At 42.2% G+C, this 20,537-nt stretch overlaps 1 protein-coding gene across 3 annotated transcripts in view; it reads right to left on the minus strand.

Annotated features, from left to right (window-relative positions):
• The window catches only part of LOC137653558 (centromere-associated protein E-like), an 892,913-nt gene that overhangs the window by 517,219 nt on the left and 355,157 nt on the right, over window positions 1-20,537 (minus strand). For all 3 annotated transcript variants that reach the window (XM_068387057.1, XM_068387056.1, XM_068387055.1), the window contains exons 14-16: window positions 9,376-9,442; window positions 9,120-9,187; window positions 8,827-8,914 (exon numbers count right to left, since the gene is read on the minus strand). In XM_068387057.1, coding sequence (XP_068243158.1) covers window positions 8,827-8,914; window positions 9,120-9,187; window positions 9,376-9,442 — 223 coding nt within the window. The remainder of the gene's footprint in view (window positions 1-8,826; window positions 8,915-9,119; window positions 9,188-9,375; window positions 9,443-20,537) is intronic.

The following is a 20,537-nucleotide window of genomic DNA, read 5'->3' on the forward strand; positions in this document are numbered from 1 at the left end:
CTTGAGGGGTTTCTTGAGGACCCTCTTTTTGAACCTCTACCTTTGTGGGGGCGAAAGGTAGTTGTGTGCCTCTCAAAGACTGGATTAAACGCAGGCGATTGAGCTACTAACTGTTGGGGTACCATCTGAAAGGTGGTTTGTGGCTGAGCTACCATTTGGGGCACTGTGGCCATGGTCACGGTTGTAAGTTTTGCAGGTCTGCGTGGTTTCTTTGTCTTCCTGTTTTCAGGTTGGGGACCAGCGTCTGAGGATGATTTCCTCTTGGAAGACATGCCCCACTTCTGGAGAAGGTTCCTATTCTACGTGGCAGCTTTGGCAATGACCTCCTGAACCACATCTTGTGGAAAGAGGTCCTTGCCCCAGATACATGAAGTGATCAGCTTCCTGGGTTCGTGTTTGACCGTTGCTGCGGCAAACACATGCTCTCTACGGGCCCTCCTGGACCTAATGAAGGCATACAAGTCCTTCACAAGGGTACCCATGTGAGACTTGGCTGAGACCATGTACATGTCTGGGGCATTGGAAAGGCCTGCTCACATTTCTATGAAGTTCTGAAGAGACAAAGGAGAGGCTAGTCTCTCTTTTGTCTCCTGTTCCCTTCTCAAAAGATGCTCCGGCAGTTTTGAAAGGTTCTCATTGAACTGCTGACCTGCTATCTCCGGATCAAGTTTAGAGACGGAGAAGGTTAGATGAACCTCGTTCCACTTCTCCTTGCATGTAGGCATGGCTAGAGATAAAGGTCTGCATTCTTCTAGCACTGGGCATGGTTTGCCCGCATCGACTGCTTTCATGACACAGTCAAGAGCTTTCACCGAGAAGGGGAAGGCTCTGGAGGAAGAAGCAATGAAGGTAGGATGCCTCTTGCTCAACGCAGAGACTTTGGAGTTGGTGCATCCAACTCCCTTTAGGGTCTTGGACAGGAGAGCCTGTGCCTTGTCATGCTCGAAGACGACGACTTCCTTCGGTTCCGTCTCCTCACGGGATGCTGGTTCATCCCGCAATCTCATGTAACAGTCTGGGTATGCTGAAAGGCTAGGCCAGAATTGAAGATCTTCAAGGAGTTTGGCCCCCAACTTCTCGGGATATAGAGCTTCCCATCCATCATGGGCATATGCTCCATGTACCTCCAGGGGTTGCTTTCGGAGCATTGAGGTAAATCAGAATCCTCAAGAGGCTTAGAAAAGCCTCTTAAAACGCCAGGGTGTTTCACTTCTCTTACCTCTTTCTTCGTCTCTTTGAGATCTTGCTTAATCTGCTGCTGTTCCTTGCGGAACACTGCCATCATCTGCTGAATCGACTCTAGGAGTGCTTTGCTCCTGGCAATCACTGGATCCGGATGGGGAGTTGGGGCTTAAGAGGTTGACGGCACAGGTTGATATGCCGTCACGGGAAACTGGGGGTCCTCAGTTACCGTCGACACGGATCCTTCTTCCTCCGTAGGTGGTTGAGCCACATCTTCTTCAGGGTCTTCTTGTAGAAGGTCCTTTTCGGTGTCGGTAGACACCTCCGACATCCGTTCCTGGTGGATGTCCATGCATTCGAGTGCCTTATTAATATCCGCCTCTATCGTCAGCTGGATGAAGGGAGGCTTGACCTATGCCTGGGGCACAACCCCGTCGGATTGGGCCTTAGGGAACAAAAGGTACCTCATAGCTTCATTAGGTAGGTAAGGTCCCGGAGAGTTCTTCTGGAACCCTCTTACCCACCTCCGAAGAGTTTCTCTTGCTATATCCATTGACTCTGTAGTGTCAGGGATATCTTCTCCAAATCCCTCGGTCATTAGAGCCAAGCAAATGGTGCAACCCTTCAGGTCCCAATACTTCAGGGATTCAGATACGATGGAGCAGGGGGCATGAGACCTGCACATTGTACGCCCACGAAAGTCCTTACTCTTGTGGTTGCAGAACACGACTGCACACTTCACCGTTGGCTCCTCCTGTAAGGAAAGAAAAGGTGAAATGAGTATAGGGTTATTTATATCATTGATATAAATGCATATATCCAAAAATAGTATTGCTTACTATTATATTTAATAGCTTAGGATAGTAAGCTAGAAAAGAAATAGGAAAGACACATATCTGCATTTCCTCTCCAGCCAATTGGTATGACCTCCGTCAATATTAATATTTTAATTTCCCTATGAGGGAAAATACAGAGTGGAATAATTCCTGTACATAGAGCTGGAGTCATTGAATATTTACACTAACTCCTTCACTTGTAGAATACTAATACTGAATCGGTGATTTATAAGAGTCCCGATGATCCAAGGATTCATCAGGATGTTGAAAGAATACTTCACCTCAACATTTTATTCGGTCTCAACAATAGACTGTGAAAGGATACACAGAGTATGTTAGAATTACTTGTACTATTGTATCATTGTAAACTGTAGTTTTCTAACTGCTGTATTATTATACTGCAGAAGTACTGGCTACTGTATTGTCATATACTGTAGTTTTACCGATATACTACCGGGGTTAGACTAGTGCCTTGCGGCACTAACTGATAGGGAGAGAGAAAGAATGGAAAGGAGGATTCCGTATTATCATAGTTTAGTATAATAATTGGAAGTGTAGGGGGGCTACTGCCTTCTACAGCCTCCTTCCCAGAATGAGAGTTCTAATGGAAGAGGAGGAATGCATTTGATTCTAGCTTCCATCCAGCCACAAATTCTGCTGCCGGCTGTACTGCCAGTTGCGAGGTTTGTGGATGGCAGTTCAAGAGAGGACTAAAGAATTCTCAACAGTATAATGGGTTTCCCACCGGCAGCGGTCAGGGCCGGCTCAGCCTTTCCCCCGGAGCATTCGCTTCCATTGGGAAAGGACATAAGGGGGAGCTGGTCGAGGCGGTAACCTAACCGCCCCTTGTAGGAACCTGGCCAGTAACTCAGTCAGCCCAGCAAGCGGGGATGATTGTAGAATACTGGCCAAAGGAAAATTGTGACGGCTAGGCCGACACTTAAGAACAGAAGGGCGAGGGAAAAGGGTCTTATAGTTTATAGGGGAGAAAGGCGACGGCAAGTATGCCGTCCGCTTTCAGCTGTAAATCAAGGAAGCATGGCTTCCTGTGTCGACGCCATCGTGGGCAGCAGGGGAATAAGAATTCCCCTGTCGGCGACATTGTCAGTTATAAGACATGTCTTATAGTCTACAAGTGAGAAAGGCGGCGGCAATTATGCCGCCTACTATCGGTTGTAAACTAAGGAAGCGTAGCTTCCTTTGCCGACAACGTCATGGCCGGCAGAGGAATCACGATTCCCCTGTCGATGACATTGTCGGCTGCAAGACACTACACCCTGAGTTACTGCCATACTTCAAAGCTGGGATACTCGGCGGCAAAGAAGATCGACGGTAAAAAATCTCCAAGTCAAACCGGAGTTAACTACTCATTGGCAATGACGGAAGACAGGATTGCGGCTTGGGATAGCGGCGCTCAGGGGGGAAGAAGGGTTTATCCTCTTTTCTCTAAAAGAGAAGCGTATCGAATTATACCAATAATTCTAGGGGATATATATATCCCCGACCGAATTAATAGAAACGATACTAGAGGTTAAACAACGGGATTAATATTACCAACGTATACCTAACAGGTTAGGCTAGCCTAACTCGAGTGGGGACCGCGGCTACAAGTGATACCACCGAGGTCCTATCGTATACGAAAGAAACGTTATATTTTGGAAGAGGAAATATTATATATGTACAGTGAACCCTCGTTTATCGCGGTAGATAGGTTCCAGACGCGGGCGCGATAGGTGAAAATCCGCGAAGTAGTGACATCATATTTACCTATTTATTTAACATGTATATTCGGACTTTTAAAACCTTCCCTTGTACGTAGTACTGTTAACAAACCACCCTTTAATGTACAGAACACTTAATGCATGTACTACAGCACCCTAAACTAAAACAGGCACAAATATTAAAGGCGATTTTATATCATGCGTTTCCTAAACACCTAAAAAGCACGATAAAAAATGGCAACCAATGTTTTGTTTACGTTCATCTCTGATCATAATGAAGAAACAAACTCATTTAGTGTACACATATATGTATAGGTTAGTTTTTGCATCGATTATGTTGATTATACAGTACTGTATGTTGATTTTTTTATTACCAATGTTTTAGTTTACGTATTTTTCTTAGGACTTCCAAATGAAATCTTTTTCTTTATGACGCCGCCTGAAACGACGGCGTGTACGCTCAGTAAACAACCACGCTCAGAACAAACAAGGCATTTAACGCGCATGATGATAGTGATAAATAATGATACAGTACATACAGTATTTACAGTAAAAGCATTTACAAAATATGTTACCTTACAAATATAAATTATACAGTACTTGTACGTAGCAAAGCAGGAAAACAATTTACGAGAGAGAGAGAGAGAGAGAGAGAGAGAGAGAGAGAGAGAGAGAGAGAGAGAGAGAGAGAGAGAGAGAGATTGTTTTACGTACGCAAATGTAAATTTTAAACAAAAAAAATATGACAGGTTACAACATGTAGACTTTTAAAACCTTCCCTTTAACTTAATGCATACAGTACGTACATTACTAAACTATAAAACAGGCAGTAAGAATATTAAAGTAAAAAATAAAGATTGTTACTGTACTCACCACGAAAGAAGTTGAAGAAAAACTTGAATGGTGATGGCGATGAATTTGCTGCACAGTAGAAATGATGATGATGAAGCTGATGATGTGTTCTACTGTGCAGTCAATGATAGTATTTTACGTCTCTTCAGACGGAGGTGTCTTTTCCTGGGACACCTCTTCAACTTCTTCCTGGGAAACTTCTTCAATTTCTTCCGAAGGCGTACTAGCAGGAGGAACTGGCTCTTTTTTGCGAGGCTGGAAGAACATTGTGATCGGAAGTTGTTGCCGCTGCTTCTTTTTTCGATCCAAGAGCATCCTGTAGGGAGTCATGATGTCATCGACCTTGTTGGAGAATTGCATCGAGCGAACCATATCCTCGTCCCACTCTTGTAACATTTCTTTCGCCTCCTTGATATGGTTGCAGAACTTGGCAAGCCGTTCTAATGTTAAGCCCGTTTCTTCGACATTTTCTTGGGTCTCTTCCTGGGTATCACTCTCTTCCTCACTTGCCGATTTCGTCAGGTCTTCGAGGTCTGCGTCAGTTAGGGGCTGGGAATGGCAGTCCAACAACTCGTCGACGTCTTCAGTCGTCATGTCGCCAAACCCGTCACCTCCAATTATGGCAGCCAACTGCACAGATTTCCGTATTGCAGAGTGTTGGATTTCCGACGGAGTAAATCCCTTGTCGTCGTAAACAATATCGGGCCACAGCTTCTTCCAGCTCGCATTCACGGTTGCAGGTTTCATCTCTTGAAGTGCCTTCTGAATATTCTGCAGGCACGTGGCTATGGTGTACTGCCGCCAGTACGCCTTCAAGTTGAAATCTTCATCCTCGTCATCTTGGGCAGCATCCACACATGCAACGAGGTCCGCCAAGGTATTCTTCGTGTAGAGGGCCTTGAACGTCCTGATAACCCCCTGGTCCATCGGTTGAATTAATGACGTGGTGTTGGGTGGCAGGAACTCAACCTGAACGCCCTCACGCGACAGGTCAGTTACGTGTCCACCAGCGTTATCCATAAGGAGAAGGATCTTGAATGGCAAGCCCTTCTCTAAGAGATATTGACTGACTTGCGGGATGAAACACTGGTGGAACCAGTTGGAGGTCAGCATCTTCGTAATCCATGCTTTTGGATTATGCATCCAGTACACGGGAAGGAGATTCTTATTTTTATTTTTCAAAGCGCGAGGATTTTTCGACTTATAAATAAGCCCCGGCTTTAACAAAAATCCAGCAGCATTGCCACACATCACGAGGGTAACGCGATCCTTGAATGCCTTAAAGCCAGAGGCTTTGGCTTCCTCTTTGAACAGGAAAGTTCGCGACGGCATTCTCTTCCAAAACAAGCCAGTCTCATCCATATTAAAGACTTGTTCCGGCTTGTATCCACCTTCGGCGATAATATTCTTGAACGTCTGGTTCACGTAAGTTTCAGCAGCGGCAGTGTCAGCGGAAGCAGACTCCCCATGCAGGGAAACGCTTTTCAGGGCGAAGCGTTTCTGAAACTTCACGAACCATCCTTTGCTTGCGGAAAAACGTTTCTGAGGCTGGGAATCAGTGGATGTCCCTGGTTGAGGATCATCTGCATCATCATCATCTTCAGCATGGTTGCCGTCGTCGTCTTTAGGTTCCTTTGCAGCAAAATTCTCATATAAACTCAAAGCCTTTGTTTGGATGGTGTTCGTATCCAAGGCTATGTTCTTCTTCCGGCAGTCGGCAATCCACACAGCTAAAGCACCTTCCATGCGTACGATCGTTTTATTACGCGTTGTAACGACTCGCTTCGCTGATCTGCTAAAGGTGATTGCAGCCGTCTTTCTAATGTTCACCTCGTCCTTTTTGATATAGCGAACGGTGGATTCGTTGATGCCAAAATGGCGGCCGGCGGCCGCGTAACTTCTACCATCTTTTAACATGTCGAGAAGCGTAACCTTCTCAGCTATCGTCATCATCCTTCGGTGGCGTTTAGGCTCACTACCAGCCTTACTAGAAGCAGAACGCTTGGGAGGCATTGTACAGTAGGATTTAACAGAAAGTTCAACAAAAAGTTCAACTTAAAACAGTCGCAGACAGCACAGATTAAACTTCACAAACTTAAGAACGTCTACTCAGCGATACGCGGAAAGAGAAAGTGAACGATCCAGCCCCGCGAGAACTTTGATGCTGCGGGTAGAAGATGCGGGCAAAACACCAATCACAGGCTAGATAACAAAACTTGAGTTCTGATTCGTTATCTATCAGCGCTTGAACCAATCACAACCCGTCTTACAGTACTATGATGCGTTGGTTATTCATAGAAGATGCCCCGCGCATACTGAACGTACGTAGATTAAGTACAATACCGTAATAATAATAAATAATGATAATAATACTGTACAGTAATAATAATAATAATAATGATAATAATAATAACAATAATAATTTTATTAACAACAACAACAACAATAATAATAATAACAATAATAATAAAAATTTACGTACGCTATTTTACGCCTCTCTCTCTCTCTCTCTCTCTCTCTCTCTCTCTCTCACTCTCTCTCTCTCTCTCTCGTACGCTTATTCGAAATGTGATTTTTGCAACAAAGAATATTATTGGATGCAGTACTGTACTACGTACGTATACATACAAAAGATTCATGGAAAAGAAGCACATCCATTACAGTACACACCATTCTAATATGGTATGACTGCATCTGATTTGCGTTTCATGTTCGATTTAATTTTACTACGTACTGAATTATCGTATGATCACATTCTCTTTTCGTGTTTTATTTCTTTCTGTGCTGAATTATATATCATATGTAATGCAATGAACAATCAGTAAGAGCAGATATTACTAATTACAGTATTAATGGAATTACAGGTAACAAAATATCGTATTTGGGGGTCTTCAGATTTCGCGGTATTTTCGAATTTTCCGGAAAATCCGCGATATGTATATATATATGGGTTATGGAAAAACCCCGCGAAGTGGTGAATCCGCGATTGTCGAACCGCGAAGTAGCGAGGGTTCACTGTATATGCAATCTTCACTAGTATAATTTTGCCTAACTACCTAGAAATTTCTTAATAGCTAAACACCGGGAACGTCGCACTACTAACTAAATAATTGCATTTATGATGTGCGACAGCGGTCTCAAAATGACCGCCTCCGGAGATGGCAGTGCTCCATTTAACACATCTAAATTATGTTAATTTAACTGTGAGAAGGGAGCTGTAAATTATACACAGGAAAGATTAAATACTCAACTTTCCAGAGGCTGAAGATGCGGCAGATTGCATGATAATATTCCAATAAACAGTAACAACACCGATAGAAACGTGGGAGAGCACCTAGCTTAAATGCTACGTTCAAAGGAACAATGGACCGTAGTAGTACGGGGAGGGGGTCCACCGGGTACCTTGATAACAGCTCCCCTTCGTTTGCCACTTTTCCCCCTCAAAGGGTTAAATCTATATGGGGTGCAGATTGCTATGTGTCGTATCAAAAAAATACATCCCCTGATATTATTCGATATCCTTAAAGATATATTAAGGATACTCCCGCCAGGAGGTAGAATTCTGGAGACCTTCAGTTAATTCTCTGGGAGTATCACTGTAGCAAAATATCCCTCAGAAAGCTACCTTAAGGAACCTTCCATCAGGACGACATGGCTGAACCCAAAAATTTGATATATATGGATTGATCAGTAAGGTGCAGGGATCTAAAGCTATTTGGGAAGCTACAATCTTATACTAATACAAGTAATTTGTGTTTTGTTATTTATGGCAGTAGTGTACATAGGCCAGATGAAAGAATATCTTATGCATCTGTCATGCATTATACATTATTTTTCAGATTTCCAAACATTGAGTGTCCTGTACTATAGTACATAATGTCTATTAGTGTGCTCAAGATATTTGTGACTTTCTACATCTTCCTTAGATCCAATTATATATTGGTCAATAAGGACAATAACGCTTACAGTGTGTGTGATTTCTTCAGTTTTCCTCCACTGTACAATAAACTATTTGAGTAAATTTCATGGACCAAATGAACTAAAGCATCATGTTGTTGCATTATACACATCACCCAATAAATTTTTTGTTTTCTAAACATTCCTGCTTAACATGAAGTCCTTTGTGAATTTACTTGAATGGAGATAAATTTGCAAAAATAAAATAAATTTTCCGTTAATTATTAAATGGAAAACAAATGAAACCCAAATTTTGAGTGACTATTGTAGTAACTTACCGCTGTGCTGTCACCATTAGGAGTAACATATGCTAAAGCCTTTCCAAACTTCTCTGAAGCTTGACTAAAGACTTTTGCTTCATATAATCTGAAAAAAATGTAAAACTATATCAGTCTCTTGCAATGTTTAAAAAATGAACAGAATATAAGAATTTTGCACAGAAAATATTCAAAGAAATCTTCCAAGTTTTTTTTTTTTAAGTCAATGTTTTCCTATTGACAAGTTATTTCACGTTTTCCTACAACATAATACTGTATAGTGGTGTGATATTGAAAGATCGTCATTTACAAACCTTCTGGCTTCTCTCAGTGTTTCATGATACAAATTTTTTGATCTTCTGTTCATTTCGAGTGTTTCCCCCTGAAACAAAAACACAGTTACTACAAATTTTCATTTCCTAGAATTTTCAAAACTCAAAATGAACAATACCACCTCATTGCAACCTAAATACTAAACTTTAATAAAACTCTGACTACATATTCAAAAGCAACAATGCCAGTTTACAAACAATACAGGTACTTACAACAAAACTATATGATAATTCATACCTGCATTCTTGATAATTCCTGTTTCTGTTTCGCTTCTCTTAGGGCAGCGTCCCTTCTCTCACATAACCTGTTTAAAAAAAGTTACACTTTGACTTCTTATTTATCAATAAAAGTTTTATATCAAAATATCATGAAATAATTTTTTTTAACCTAAGTTATCAATCGAAGGTTTTCTCTCAACATATTTTTGATAATATAACAAATTTGGAAACAATTTGTATTTTTCCTAACAATACAAACATTTAGCTATATATATATGGATATTACCTTCGGTGAAGCTGAAAGTACAAGCCATTAGAAAATTAGCAAGGGTTACCACCCATTCCGATAGTCAGCGGGGGCTTGTGGGGTAGTAACTACCCTTCTCGCAACCACACCGGTGATTATACTTCACTTTGCTTGATGGTAGATATTCAAGGGGGCTGGGTTGGCAGGCAAGTTTGAATAAATAGCTAAAGGTGTGTAACCTTAGGAAAAATACAGATTCTTTCCAAATTTGTCACTTGTTCCGTAACTGAAATACAAACCTAAGCTATATATATGGGTATGACTTAGCCCTTAGGAGGGTGGACCTCACTGCTATTCTGGCTTTTTGGCTTTGATCAGGGATTCCTCTTTCGTGTCTGTGAGGCACAAAAAAAAGGAAACCCTAACACCTCGCTAACCCTGCTATGCAAGGTCTGCAGCCTACGCAAGCTGTGTGTGTGGAGATAATAGCAATGTGACTGTCAAGGTAAAGAGTCATTTGAAGACACCAAGACATTCCCAATACCACTTCGCCAGGGTATGGAGACGCAACAGTACTGACACAAGGGTGCAATGGTTTACTTGCAGTAATTTGAGGTCAGCTATGCAGAGGACCCTGGATGTTGATTTCCCCAAGGGAGAGGAGGATGAAGAAAAGAAAAGAGCCAGTCATTCCTTTACATTCATTCAGATTAAAACTCGGGTGACCAATCCCCTTAACCTTCTAATACTTGTCAAATAAGGAGCTTGAGGTAATATACCAGTTGTTGTGCAGCCATCACAGGACTAATAGAGAATGTATAGAGTCTCTTCGAGTCACATCTTGCAGGTAGTGGGTGGTAAACGTTGTCTGTCGTTTCCACATGCCCGCTAAACGTTGTCTGTCGTTTCCACATGCCCGCTTGTAGAACTTGCGCCACAGAGTAGTTACGTCTGAAGATGTAGTTATGCCCAAACATCATGAGCTCTGGGTTGACGAGAAGGAGGAGGGTTCGGATTTAGAGCTAGGTCATGGACCTTGTGAATCCACAATGAAATTGTGTTCTTAGTGAACCTCCTCTTGGTCCTCCCTGTGCTGACGAAAAGCAAAGGCACCTGAGGACAGGCTGCTACTATTCTTTTGAGGTAGTGCCTCAAATATCTTACTGGGCATAGTAACAGATGAACTGCGTCTTCGGTTACAGAACAAAGGCTCAAAATCCAGGAGTTGAATATAGGATCCTCTACTCCTGGATTTTGAGTCTTGGCTACAAACTCAGGAACAAAGCTGAAGCTTACCTCTCCCTATCCCATTGAATGGGTGATGTAAGAGAGACCATGAAGTTCGCTGACTCTCTTGGCCAAGGCCAATGTGAGCATGAACACCATCTTTCAAGTGAGGTGGCGATCTGTTGCCTGGCGTAATGATTTGTGGGATGGCCCCCTAAAGGACTGAAACACACGAACCACATTCGAAAGAGCATTTCCTCCGCAAATATATGAAGAACTCCGCTATTACTAGAATAGTGGCATCGAGTGGAAAGATACCCCTTCCACGACACCAACCACAGAGGACATTCCACTTCGACTGGTAAACTGCTGCTGATGACTTTCGCAGTTGTTCAGACATTATTTTCACAACTTGTTGTGAAAAGCCTCTCTAAGAGAGGAGATGCTAGATACTCTCCAGGTGTGAAATTGATGCGAAGGTACTTCTTTGGGGAAGATGTTGGTGTGTGATCATCTGAAGTTCTACGAAGATACAGAGACATCTTCCTTCAGAGGGCAGATTCTCCAGTAGCTAATTTTTGGCAAGAAACGTTGGGTCAGGAAAAAGATTCAGTTCTCCCCCTTCTATGAACTGAATATGACCTTCATCTCTCGAGAGGGCCACTATTTCGCTAACTCTGGCCCCCGAGGCTAGTGCAAATAGAAATATAACTTTTTGGGTCAAATCTTTCGAAGCGCAATCTTCGTTGTTCAACATTGAACGAAGTGAAGAACCTTATCCAAAGACCATGAAATGGGTTTCGGAGGCGCTGCCGGCCTGAGTCTAGCACAGGCTTTAGGAATCTTGTTAAAGATTCATTAGAGAAGCCGACCTGGAAGGCGTACAATAAGGGTTTTGTCAAGGCAGACTTACACGTAGATTTTGTGTTGGCTGCTAAACCTTGTTCATGAAGGTGAATGAAGAAAGATAGACAGAAATCCGTCGAGATTTCTTTTGGATTCTTCGCCTTGACAAAGGACACCCATTTCTTCCATGACGACTCATATTGTCTTCTAGTAGATTTGGATTTGTATTCTTCTAAGAAGTTTATACTGTCTCTCGAGATCCCGAATCTTTTCTTCACCGCTAAGGAGAGAAAATCATGAGTTGAAGGTTTCGGGTTTTCTGTGATGAAGCGAAGACAGTCGACTTCTGCACTTGCTGAGTCAGAACTGGATCCGGCAACGGCACAAACCTCAGCCGTAGTTCTAACGCCAGAGGAAACCAGACGCTGTTTGGCCACTTGTGAGCCACTATCGAGGCTGTTCCCCTGAATGATCTCAGTTTGTTGAGGACTTTCAGTAGAAGGTTGGATGGAGGGAACAGGTAAATCCTGGACCATCTGTTCCAATCGAGGGACATTGCATCCACTGCTTCCGCTAGAGGATCCTCGTACGGGGCCACGTAACGATGTATCTTCTTCTTGTCGCTCGTCGCAAAGAGGTCTATCTGCAGTTCCAGGACTTGACGTAAGATGAAGGAGAACGATCCTGCGTCTAGGGACCATTCTGACTCTATCGAAGTGAACCTGGATAGAGCGTCCACCGTCACGTTGTGGAACTCTTGAAGGTGAACTGTTGATAAGTGCCATCTCTTCTTCTCCGCCAAACGGAAGATGGCCAACATCACTTGGTTAATTTGAGGTGATCTCGAACCTTGGCGATTCAGGCATCTCACTATCACTTCGCTGTCCAGAACCAGTCTTATATGGGTCGAGTGGCGAGGAGATAATTTCTTCAATGTAAGAAATACTGCCATGGCTTCCAGAAAGTTGATATGAAAGGTCTAGAATAGATTGGACCAAGCTCCTTGGACTTTCCTTTGGTGAGAGTGACCTCCACTGATTTCTTCAGGTGCTTGGCTTTGGACCACGGCTTGAGAAGCAATCGCAATCGAGTCGGTAATGGTCTTCTCAGATCTCTTCGAGCATTTGATGCGTATCTTCTCCAGACTCCTGTTGCATCCTTTAGCTGTGCTCTTAACACTGTGTCTGTCACTGAAGCAAACTATAGAGAGCCCAGCACTCTCTCCTGTTCGCGTCTTGAAATCCATTTGGATTCCAGAAGTCTCTTGACAGATCCCACTATCTCTTTCCTTTTCTTTAGTGGAATGGAAAGTCAATGTGACTGTAAATTCCAGTGGATTCCCAACCACTGAAACTTTTGAGCTGGAGATAGTCGAGACTTTTTGGTGTTGATCTTGAATCCTAGATGTTCCAGGAACTGGACCACCTTTGAAGCCTGCATGCATTCTGTCTTGGATGCTGCCCACACCAGCCAATCGTCCAAATAGGCCACTACTCAGACACCCTTTAGGCGTAAATGATGAACGGCTGCATTTGCAAGCTTCCTGAACATCCTTGGGGCTATGTTTAGCCCGAAGGGCATAGCTCTGAAGGCATAAAGTCTTCTTTGAAGCTTGAAACCTAGGTAGGAGGAATGTCGACGATTGATTGGGACTTGCCAGTAGGCGTCTGCCAAGTCTATCGAGACAGTGTAAGCCCGTTTGGGCAACAGGGTCCTTATGTGTTGAAGTGTTAACATCCTGAACTTGAAGTTTACTATGAACTTGTTGAGTGGCGACAAGTCCAGAATGACTGTGAGTTTTTCTGAGTACTTCTTGGGAACACAAAACAGCATTCCTTGGAACTTTATGGACTTTACTCTCCAAATTACTCTCTTCTCCAAGAGTTCCTGTACATATTCTTCCAGGACGGGGGTGGAGTGTTGGAAGAATTGTGGGAATAGAGGTGGAGTGCTGTTCCAGCTCCAACCCAGTCCTTTCTTGATTAGGGTGTGGGCCCAGGGATCGAAGGTCCAACGATCCCGGAAAAAATACAGTCTCCCTCCTACTGGGAGCATCTCACTTTTGCTGTGGACCTGAGGGCTTGCCTCCTTGACCGCGTCCTCCTCTGTATCCCCTACCTCTTGAGGGGCGTCTAGAGGAACCTCTTCCTGATCCTCTAGCTTTCGGACGAAATGTCGTTGACTGCCTCTCGAAAGCTGGGTTAAAGGCAGGCGACTGTGTTACTACTGGCTGAGGTACCAACTGGTACGTAGTTGGAGGCTGTGCCACCATCTGGGGCACCGCGGTCGTAGGAAATTGCTGTTGTTGTTGTCTGTAAGGCTTGGCCGGCCAAGAGGGTAGCCTAGGCTTCTTTGTCTTCCTCTTAGGTTGGGGACCCTCATCCAGGGAAGACTTCCTCTTGAGAGATAGGCCCCACTTTTGGAGAAGGGTCCTATTCTCCGTGGCGGTCTTGTCTACTACCTCTTTGACCACTTCGCTTGGGAAGAGGTCCTTACCCCAAGTGCTGGATGAAATAAGTTTTCTGGGTTCGTGTCTCACCGCAACCGAGGCGAACACGAACTCTCTACAAGCCCTCCTAGCTTTAATAAAACTATACAAATCCTTGGTTACAGTGGCCAAATGGGTTTTGGCCACTACCATAAATATCTCTTGGTTCTTGGGGTCACTTGCCATCGTCTCCAGAGTAGTCTGTAGAGACATGGACGCAGCAAGTCTTTCTTTAGTCTCATGCAATATCTGCTTCCAACTTCCCGACTGAGAAGGTAAGGTGGACGTCCTTCCAGTCTTTCTGGTACATAGGTAAAGTCAGGGATAAAGGCTTGCACTCATCCAAAGAGGGACAAGGCTTCCCTGCCTCTACTGCCTTTAACGCTGCCTTATACCCTTTCTCCATAAAGGGGAAGGCTCTGGTTGGAGAAGCCACAAAGGAGGGATGCTTCTTACTCAATGCTGGTACCTTCGAGTTGGTGATTGATTGATTGATTTAAAGTTTTCAGGCATCCTGACATCTGAGGTCATTGACGCCGGTAACATTTAATTTATGTATACAAAAATAAAAAATAAAATAAAATAAATATAAGAGTATTCAATTAAAATCATAAAAGTTGAATGTCATAAAAGTTAAATATTTTTCAGAAGACCTACTTCTGAAATAAATCTAAAAATGCCACTTGCATGGTAGGACACATCATTTCCAAGAATCTTGGCAAGGATGAACCTGCCACCCTCACCTCGAGCCTCAAACAAATATCTATTCCTTAAGTTGTTATAATTGGGGCATTCGGTCAACAAATGCCTTACTGTTAGAGGTACTAAACAGTCGTCAAAATACGGTTGGTGTTGGCCCTTCAGCAGAAACTCGTGTGTCAACCGAGTGTGACCAATATGGAGAAGACAAAGAGACGTCTCCCATTTTCGGGGCATCATATTATACCTCCAAGGAGATATGTCATTTGTTACCTCTCGCATTTTATTCCCATCTAGGCTATCCCATTGCTGTTGCCATTTATTGCAAACCAATTTCTTGATGTCAGGTGAGAAATCATTACAGGGAATGGGATACCTTCTTGACAGCAACTCGGATGCAGCCTTCTTAGCCAGTGAATCTGCCTTCTCATTCCCAGACACACCTGCATGTGCTGGAACCCAACAAAATTGAACTGTTATACCTCTCCGTCCAATAATAAAAAGCCATTCTAAAATCTTTAAAACTAAAGGGTTATTAGAATTAAAAACTTCTATAGCTTGAAGGACACTCCTTGCATCACTAAAAATTGTAAAATTACCCTCCTTCTCCAACGCTATTTTCTCAATAGCGGTTAATATGCCATACAGTTCGGCAGTAAATATGGAAGCGGTCGGAGGAAGTGCACTTCTACAATTAAAACCATTACTATGTACTCCAAATCCAACGCCAGCATCAGATTTGGAGCCATCAGTATAGATAAAAGTTGATCCTCTATGTTCTTTAAAATGTTCATTAAAAAGACACCTGGCTTCTAGGTCTGACATATTCTTCTTATCTCCAATAAAATATTTACAAAAAGATATCTCTGGTAACTTCCATGGAGGCGTTGATGATACCTTGAATGGAAGTACCTTATTTCCAATTATATCCAGACTATTTAATAATCCTTTCACCCGAAAGCCATAAGGTTGAGGAGATTTTGGGTGCAACTCAAAGTATGATGCGTGTCTTACAAGGCTTACAGTCTGAAAGGCTAGAGAGTTAGGGAGTCTTTGCAATCTAAACCAATACCGAATAATGGAAGACATTCGGTAAAGGTCTAGAGGTAACTCTCCAGTATCAACAAGGAGACTTGGGATAGGCGAGGTTTTAACAGCTCCAGTAGACAATCTAATACCTGCATGATGTATCGAGTCTAATATTTTTAACCGGCTTGGGGTGGCTGAAGGATATATTTCACAACCATAACTAATTTTGGAAAAAAATCAAGGCCTTGTATAATTTTAAAATAGTATTGCGGTCTGCCCCCCATGATGTATGGGACAATACTTTTAAGATATTCAGAGCTTCAACACATTTAGCTTTTAACGCTTTTAAGTGAGAAACCCATGTAAGCCTACAATCGAATATCAAACCTAAAAATTTAGCTTCTCTTGCACATGGTATCCGTTGACCTTTAATGTATATATCCGGGTCTGGATGTACTCCCCGGATACGACAAAAATGGACAATGGTAGTTTTACTTGTCGAGAACCTAAATCCATTTATGTCAGCCCACTGGATAATTTTATCAATAGCGAGTTGGATTTTTCTCTCAACTATTGCCATTCTAGTGCCAGCAAATGATATTGAGAGATCATCCACAAATAATGTTGAGAGAACATCCTGGGGAATGGCTGAGGATATCCCATTAATTGCTAGTGCAAAAAGGGTTACACTCAGCACACTACCCTGAGGAACTCCTTCTTCCTGGCACTTACTCTCTGATAGAATATCCCCAACTCTCACTTGAAAAACTCTACGTGAAAGAAATGCCTGAATAAATAGTGGCAGCTCTCCTCTCAATCCGATTTCATGAATGGTTTTAAGTATACCATATCTCCATGTGGTATCATATGCCTTTTCAAGGTCAAAAAATACTGTAACATGGTGCTGTTTGGAAGCAAAGGCTTCACAAATAGAAGACTCAAGTCGTATCAACACATCAGTCGTTGTGTGCATTTTTCGGAATCCAAATTGAATCGGTGATAAAATACCTTTCTTTTCAAGGTACCACATCAGCCTTGCATTGACCATCTTCTCCATGATTTTACATAAACAAGATGTCAATGCAATAGGTCAATAGTTTGCTGCTAAAAACTTGTCTTTACCGGGTTTTAAAAAGGCTAAAATAATGGCTAGTTCCCAAACACTTGGGTAACTATGATCCTGCCATATTCTATTAATAATGCTTAAAATAAATAGCTTTGTATTAAAATGTACATGTTTAATCATTGCATATGGAATTCCATCGGGTCCAGGGGCTGTATCATTGCAATGAGCAAGTGCGGAATCAAATTCTCTTTCAGTGAAAGGAGAATTATAAGACTCTTCCCTTTTTGTTGCAAAATCTAAAATTTTCTTTTCTTCAGTGCTCCTATACTGGTGACCAGGGGCTCCTTCACACTTGCCGGATACATTTGAAAAATGATTAGCCAAGGCATTGCTAACTTCATTTGCTTCAGTTACATACTGGCCATTCACCATCAACACTGGTGGTGGGTTGGGGGTGAATTTGCCAGCTATCTTTTTTACTTTCCTCCACACAGAAGATGGTGGTGTTCTACTGTTAATGGAGGAAACAAAAGACATCCATGACTGGCGCCTTGCTTCTTTCATGGCACGACGGAACTGTGCTCTACATTTCTTGTACATAATTAAATTCTCATCAGTTCTGCGTCTACGCAATCGTGTTAGAGATCTTCTTGTGGCTCTGTGGAGTGCAGTTAGTTCTGAAGACCACCACGGGACTGGTCGTCGTTTGAATAACCCTGTTGTTTTGGGAATTGAATTGACTCCTGCTGTATGAAGAGTTCCATTCAGTAGGTCTATGGCATCATCAATACTTTCAAACTGTTCTGCTCTCCCTTCGATTTCACTTAGCTCAGAAAATTTAACCCAGTCTGCCTTGTCTAGATTCCAACGTGGCGATCTTTGCAAAGGCGGACCCTTGTTGGTGTTTATAATGATTGATGCATGATCACTAGTATGCCAATCATCTAATGTCCTCCAATCAAAATCAAGAAGGCAGTTAGAGCTTGCAACTGAAAGGTCAATGCATGACAAGGTACCTGTCTGAACATGGAATTGTGTGGGCTCTCCTGTATTAAGGAGTCCCACATCCTCATTCTCCACAATTGATGAGATAATATTGCCCCTTGTGTTTGCTAAAATATCACCCCATAAAGGATGTCTACCATTCATATCTCCCAGTAAGAGAAATGATTGAGGGAGTTGATGAATGACCTCTGCTAAATCATCATCATAAAATATTATCATTTGGAGGCAAGTAGAGAGAGCATATTGTATATTTTCTTCCTATATCAATTTGTACAGCCACTGCCTGCAGTGTTGTACATATAGATATAGGTATTTGGGGAACATCTCGACAAACGTACATGAGACTTCCACCATGGCTCCCTGCTTGATGATTATATGGTGTTCTATAGCTAACATACTCTCGAGGACTAGGAGTGTTAGCATCAAGCATACTTTCCTGTAGACATACAATTATGGGGGAATGTTCATGAATTAGGAGCTTAAGTTCTTCAAATTTCGCCCTTAAACCCTGACAGTTCCATTGCAAAATTGAGGAGAAAACTATGGATTATTTCGGGAAGACATCTTGGATGAGGTCTTCCCATTAGCAGTTTTTAATCTAACATTATTACCTGTAGGTTTCTTCAGAGACGGTCTTGTTATGTTGGGTTTTACGTTGGTGTTTTTCTTTGTATCTTTTTTATATATTTGTTGAGGGGGATGGTGGACCTCAACTTGAATTTCGGATTTATTTAAATTGTCTTCTGGTTGATCGCCAACATCAACAGACAAAACATCATATTTATTTAACGTCATAATTCTAGTATTTCTTATGGAAGGGGGTGAGAGAGATGGAGGTCTCTCTCTTTTACGATTAATAGGTTGCGAGTTACCAGGTTTTTGTACCTTCCCCACTACAGGTACACCTGATAACTTGGTGTCAGGTGGAATCTCCATTAAATCAGGCAAGGATATGGCCTGGGAGAGGTTAGTACTATCCTTTGTAATGGGGGACAAAGGTTTGATAGTGGTGGGCAATGTCTTTTTGTTGATACTCAATGATAAATCTTTAGGAGAAGATGTTCTTGTCTTATGCAGCACTTTATCAATAGATGGTGAATTCCTTTTTCGAGAACTACCTACAGTAGTAGATGGGTGAGATGATTCCCGAGGAACTTTTTCTCCTGTTTTTAATGTCTTTGCATAAGTATTAGATTTATTTAATAATCTCTTGGCATGCCCCACGCTTACATGTTCAATAATTGATTTATTGAGGGCAGCTTCTTCTAACTTATAAAACTGGCAGCTCCTATCATTAGATTTATGATTAGAGTTGCAGTTTAAGCACCTTGCCTCAAGTGTACAATCCCCATGGTAAGTGTTGGAGCAAGTATTACAAATTTTTTCATTATTGCAAACTTTGGAAGGATGTCCAAATTTAAAGCAATTATAACATTGCAGTGGCTTCTGTTTAAAAGGTTGAACTCTGATCCTTTCGTTTTCTATGTCTATTTGGAAAGGTACATCCACATCCTGGAAAGTAAGAACAATCATTGATGTTCCAGGTACTTTATGTACTTTCCACACTGATAGAGGACACAGCCAATATCTCCTCTTCAGTAAATTCATACAGATCCCTATTAAAAAACACTCCTCTTCCATAGCTAAAGTTTAGATGGGGTTTGATGTCCAATTTTATATCATCATTTACTGTCTTCAAATTGGACAGTATAACAGACTGTGTGTATGACTTGGCCTTTATCAAGTAACTTTTCTTCCCGAATCGAGATATATCTCCAGGTGCGATCGTACCTACCTTCCTCTGAAGAAATTTGCAGATCTTGAAATGATTTTCCGTACCTCCTACAGATTGAGCAAGAAGCCACATTGGTGGTTTTGGCTTTCTTTGGGATGGCATATCTGCCTCTATATCTTTATCAGCCCAGTCTGCTGGTCTGTAGACATCCAGATCTTTAGGTGCCCCATCACACAGAGCAGCCTTAACACTCATATTACCTACTTTAATATCAACAATATTACGGCTTGCATTAAATGCTTCCTCATGACAATTAAATGATAACCAAGATTCCCAATTATCATCTTGAAGTTTCATTCTAATTTCTTTTATTGATCCGTAACACTCAAATATTTTATGTAGCACATCATAATTAGCTTCTAAAGGGATTTGGGTAACGTGCAGGACATTCAGTTTTCCTGTGTTGCCCAAATTACCCTTTTTCCGAATGTTTAAAGAACAGTCCTTTTTAGTTCCTACGTCGTCAACGGAGTTTTCTTTAAATGAATTGCCATAGGTCGTCAACAGTGCCGGGGGTGAGTCAGCATATCCAGGGGAGGTGGGGTCATTTTCACAAGAATCCATTAGAATAAAGAAAAGAGAAGAGTGATTTTTTGAATAGTTTGATTTACCTGCTTGAGAACATTAAGGCATCACATGTTGGGAAGGAAATTTGCACTATCCACTACCGGCACAGTGAGAATATACTTCCCAGATGGTCCACTCCATACCCTACCCGAAGGATAGCATCAAAACAGATATAGAGGCACAGGTGTAAGCTGAACCCGCCTGTTAGGACT

The sequence above is a fragment of the Palaemon carinicauda genome, chromosome 14 (genome assembly GCF_036898095.1).
Source record: "Palaemon carinicauda isolate YSFRI2023 chromosome 14, ASM3689809v2, whole genome shotgun sequence".
NCBI classification, from domain to species: domain Eukaryota; kingdom Metazoa; phylum Arthropoda; class Malacostraca; order Decapoda; family Palaemonidae; genus Palaemon; species Palaemon carinicauda.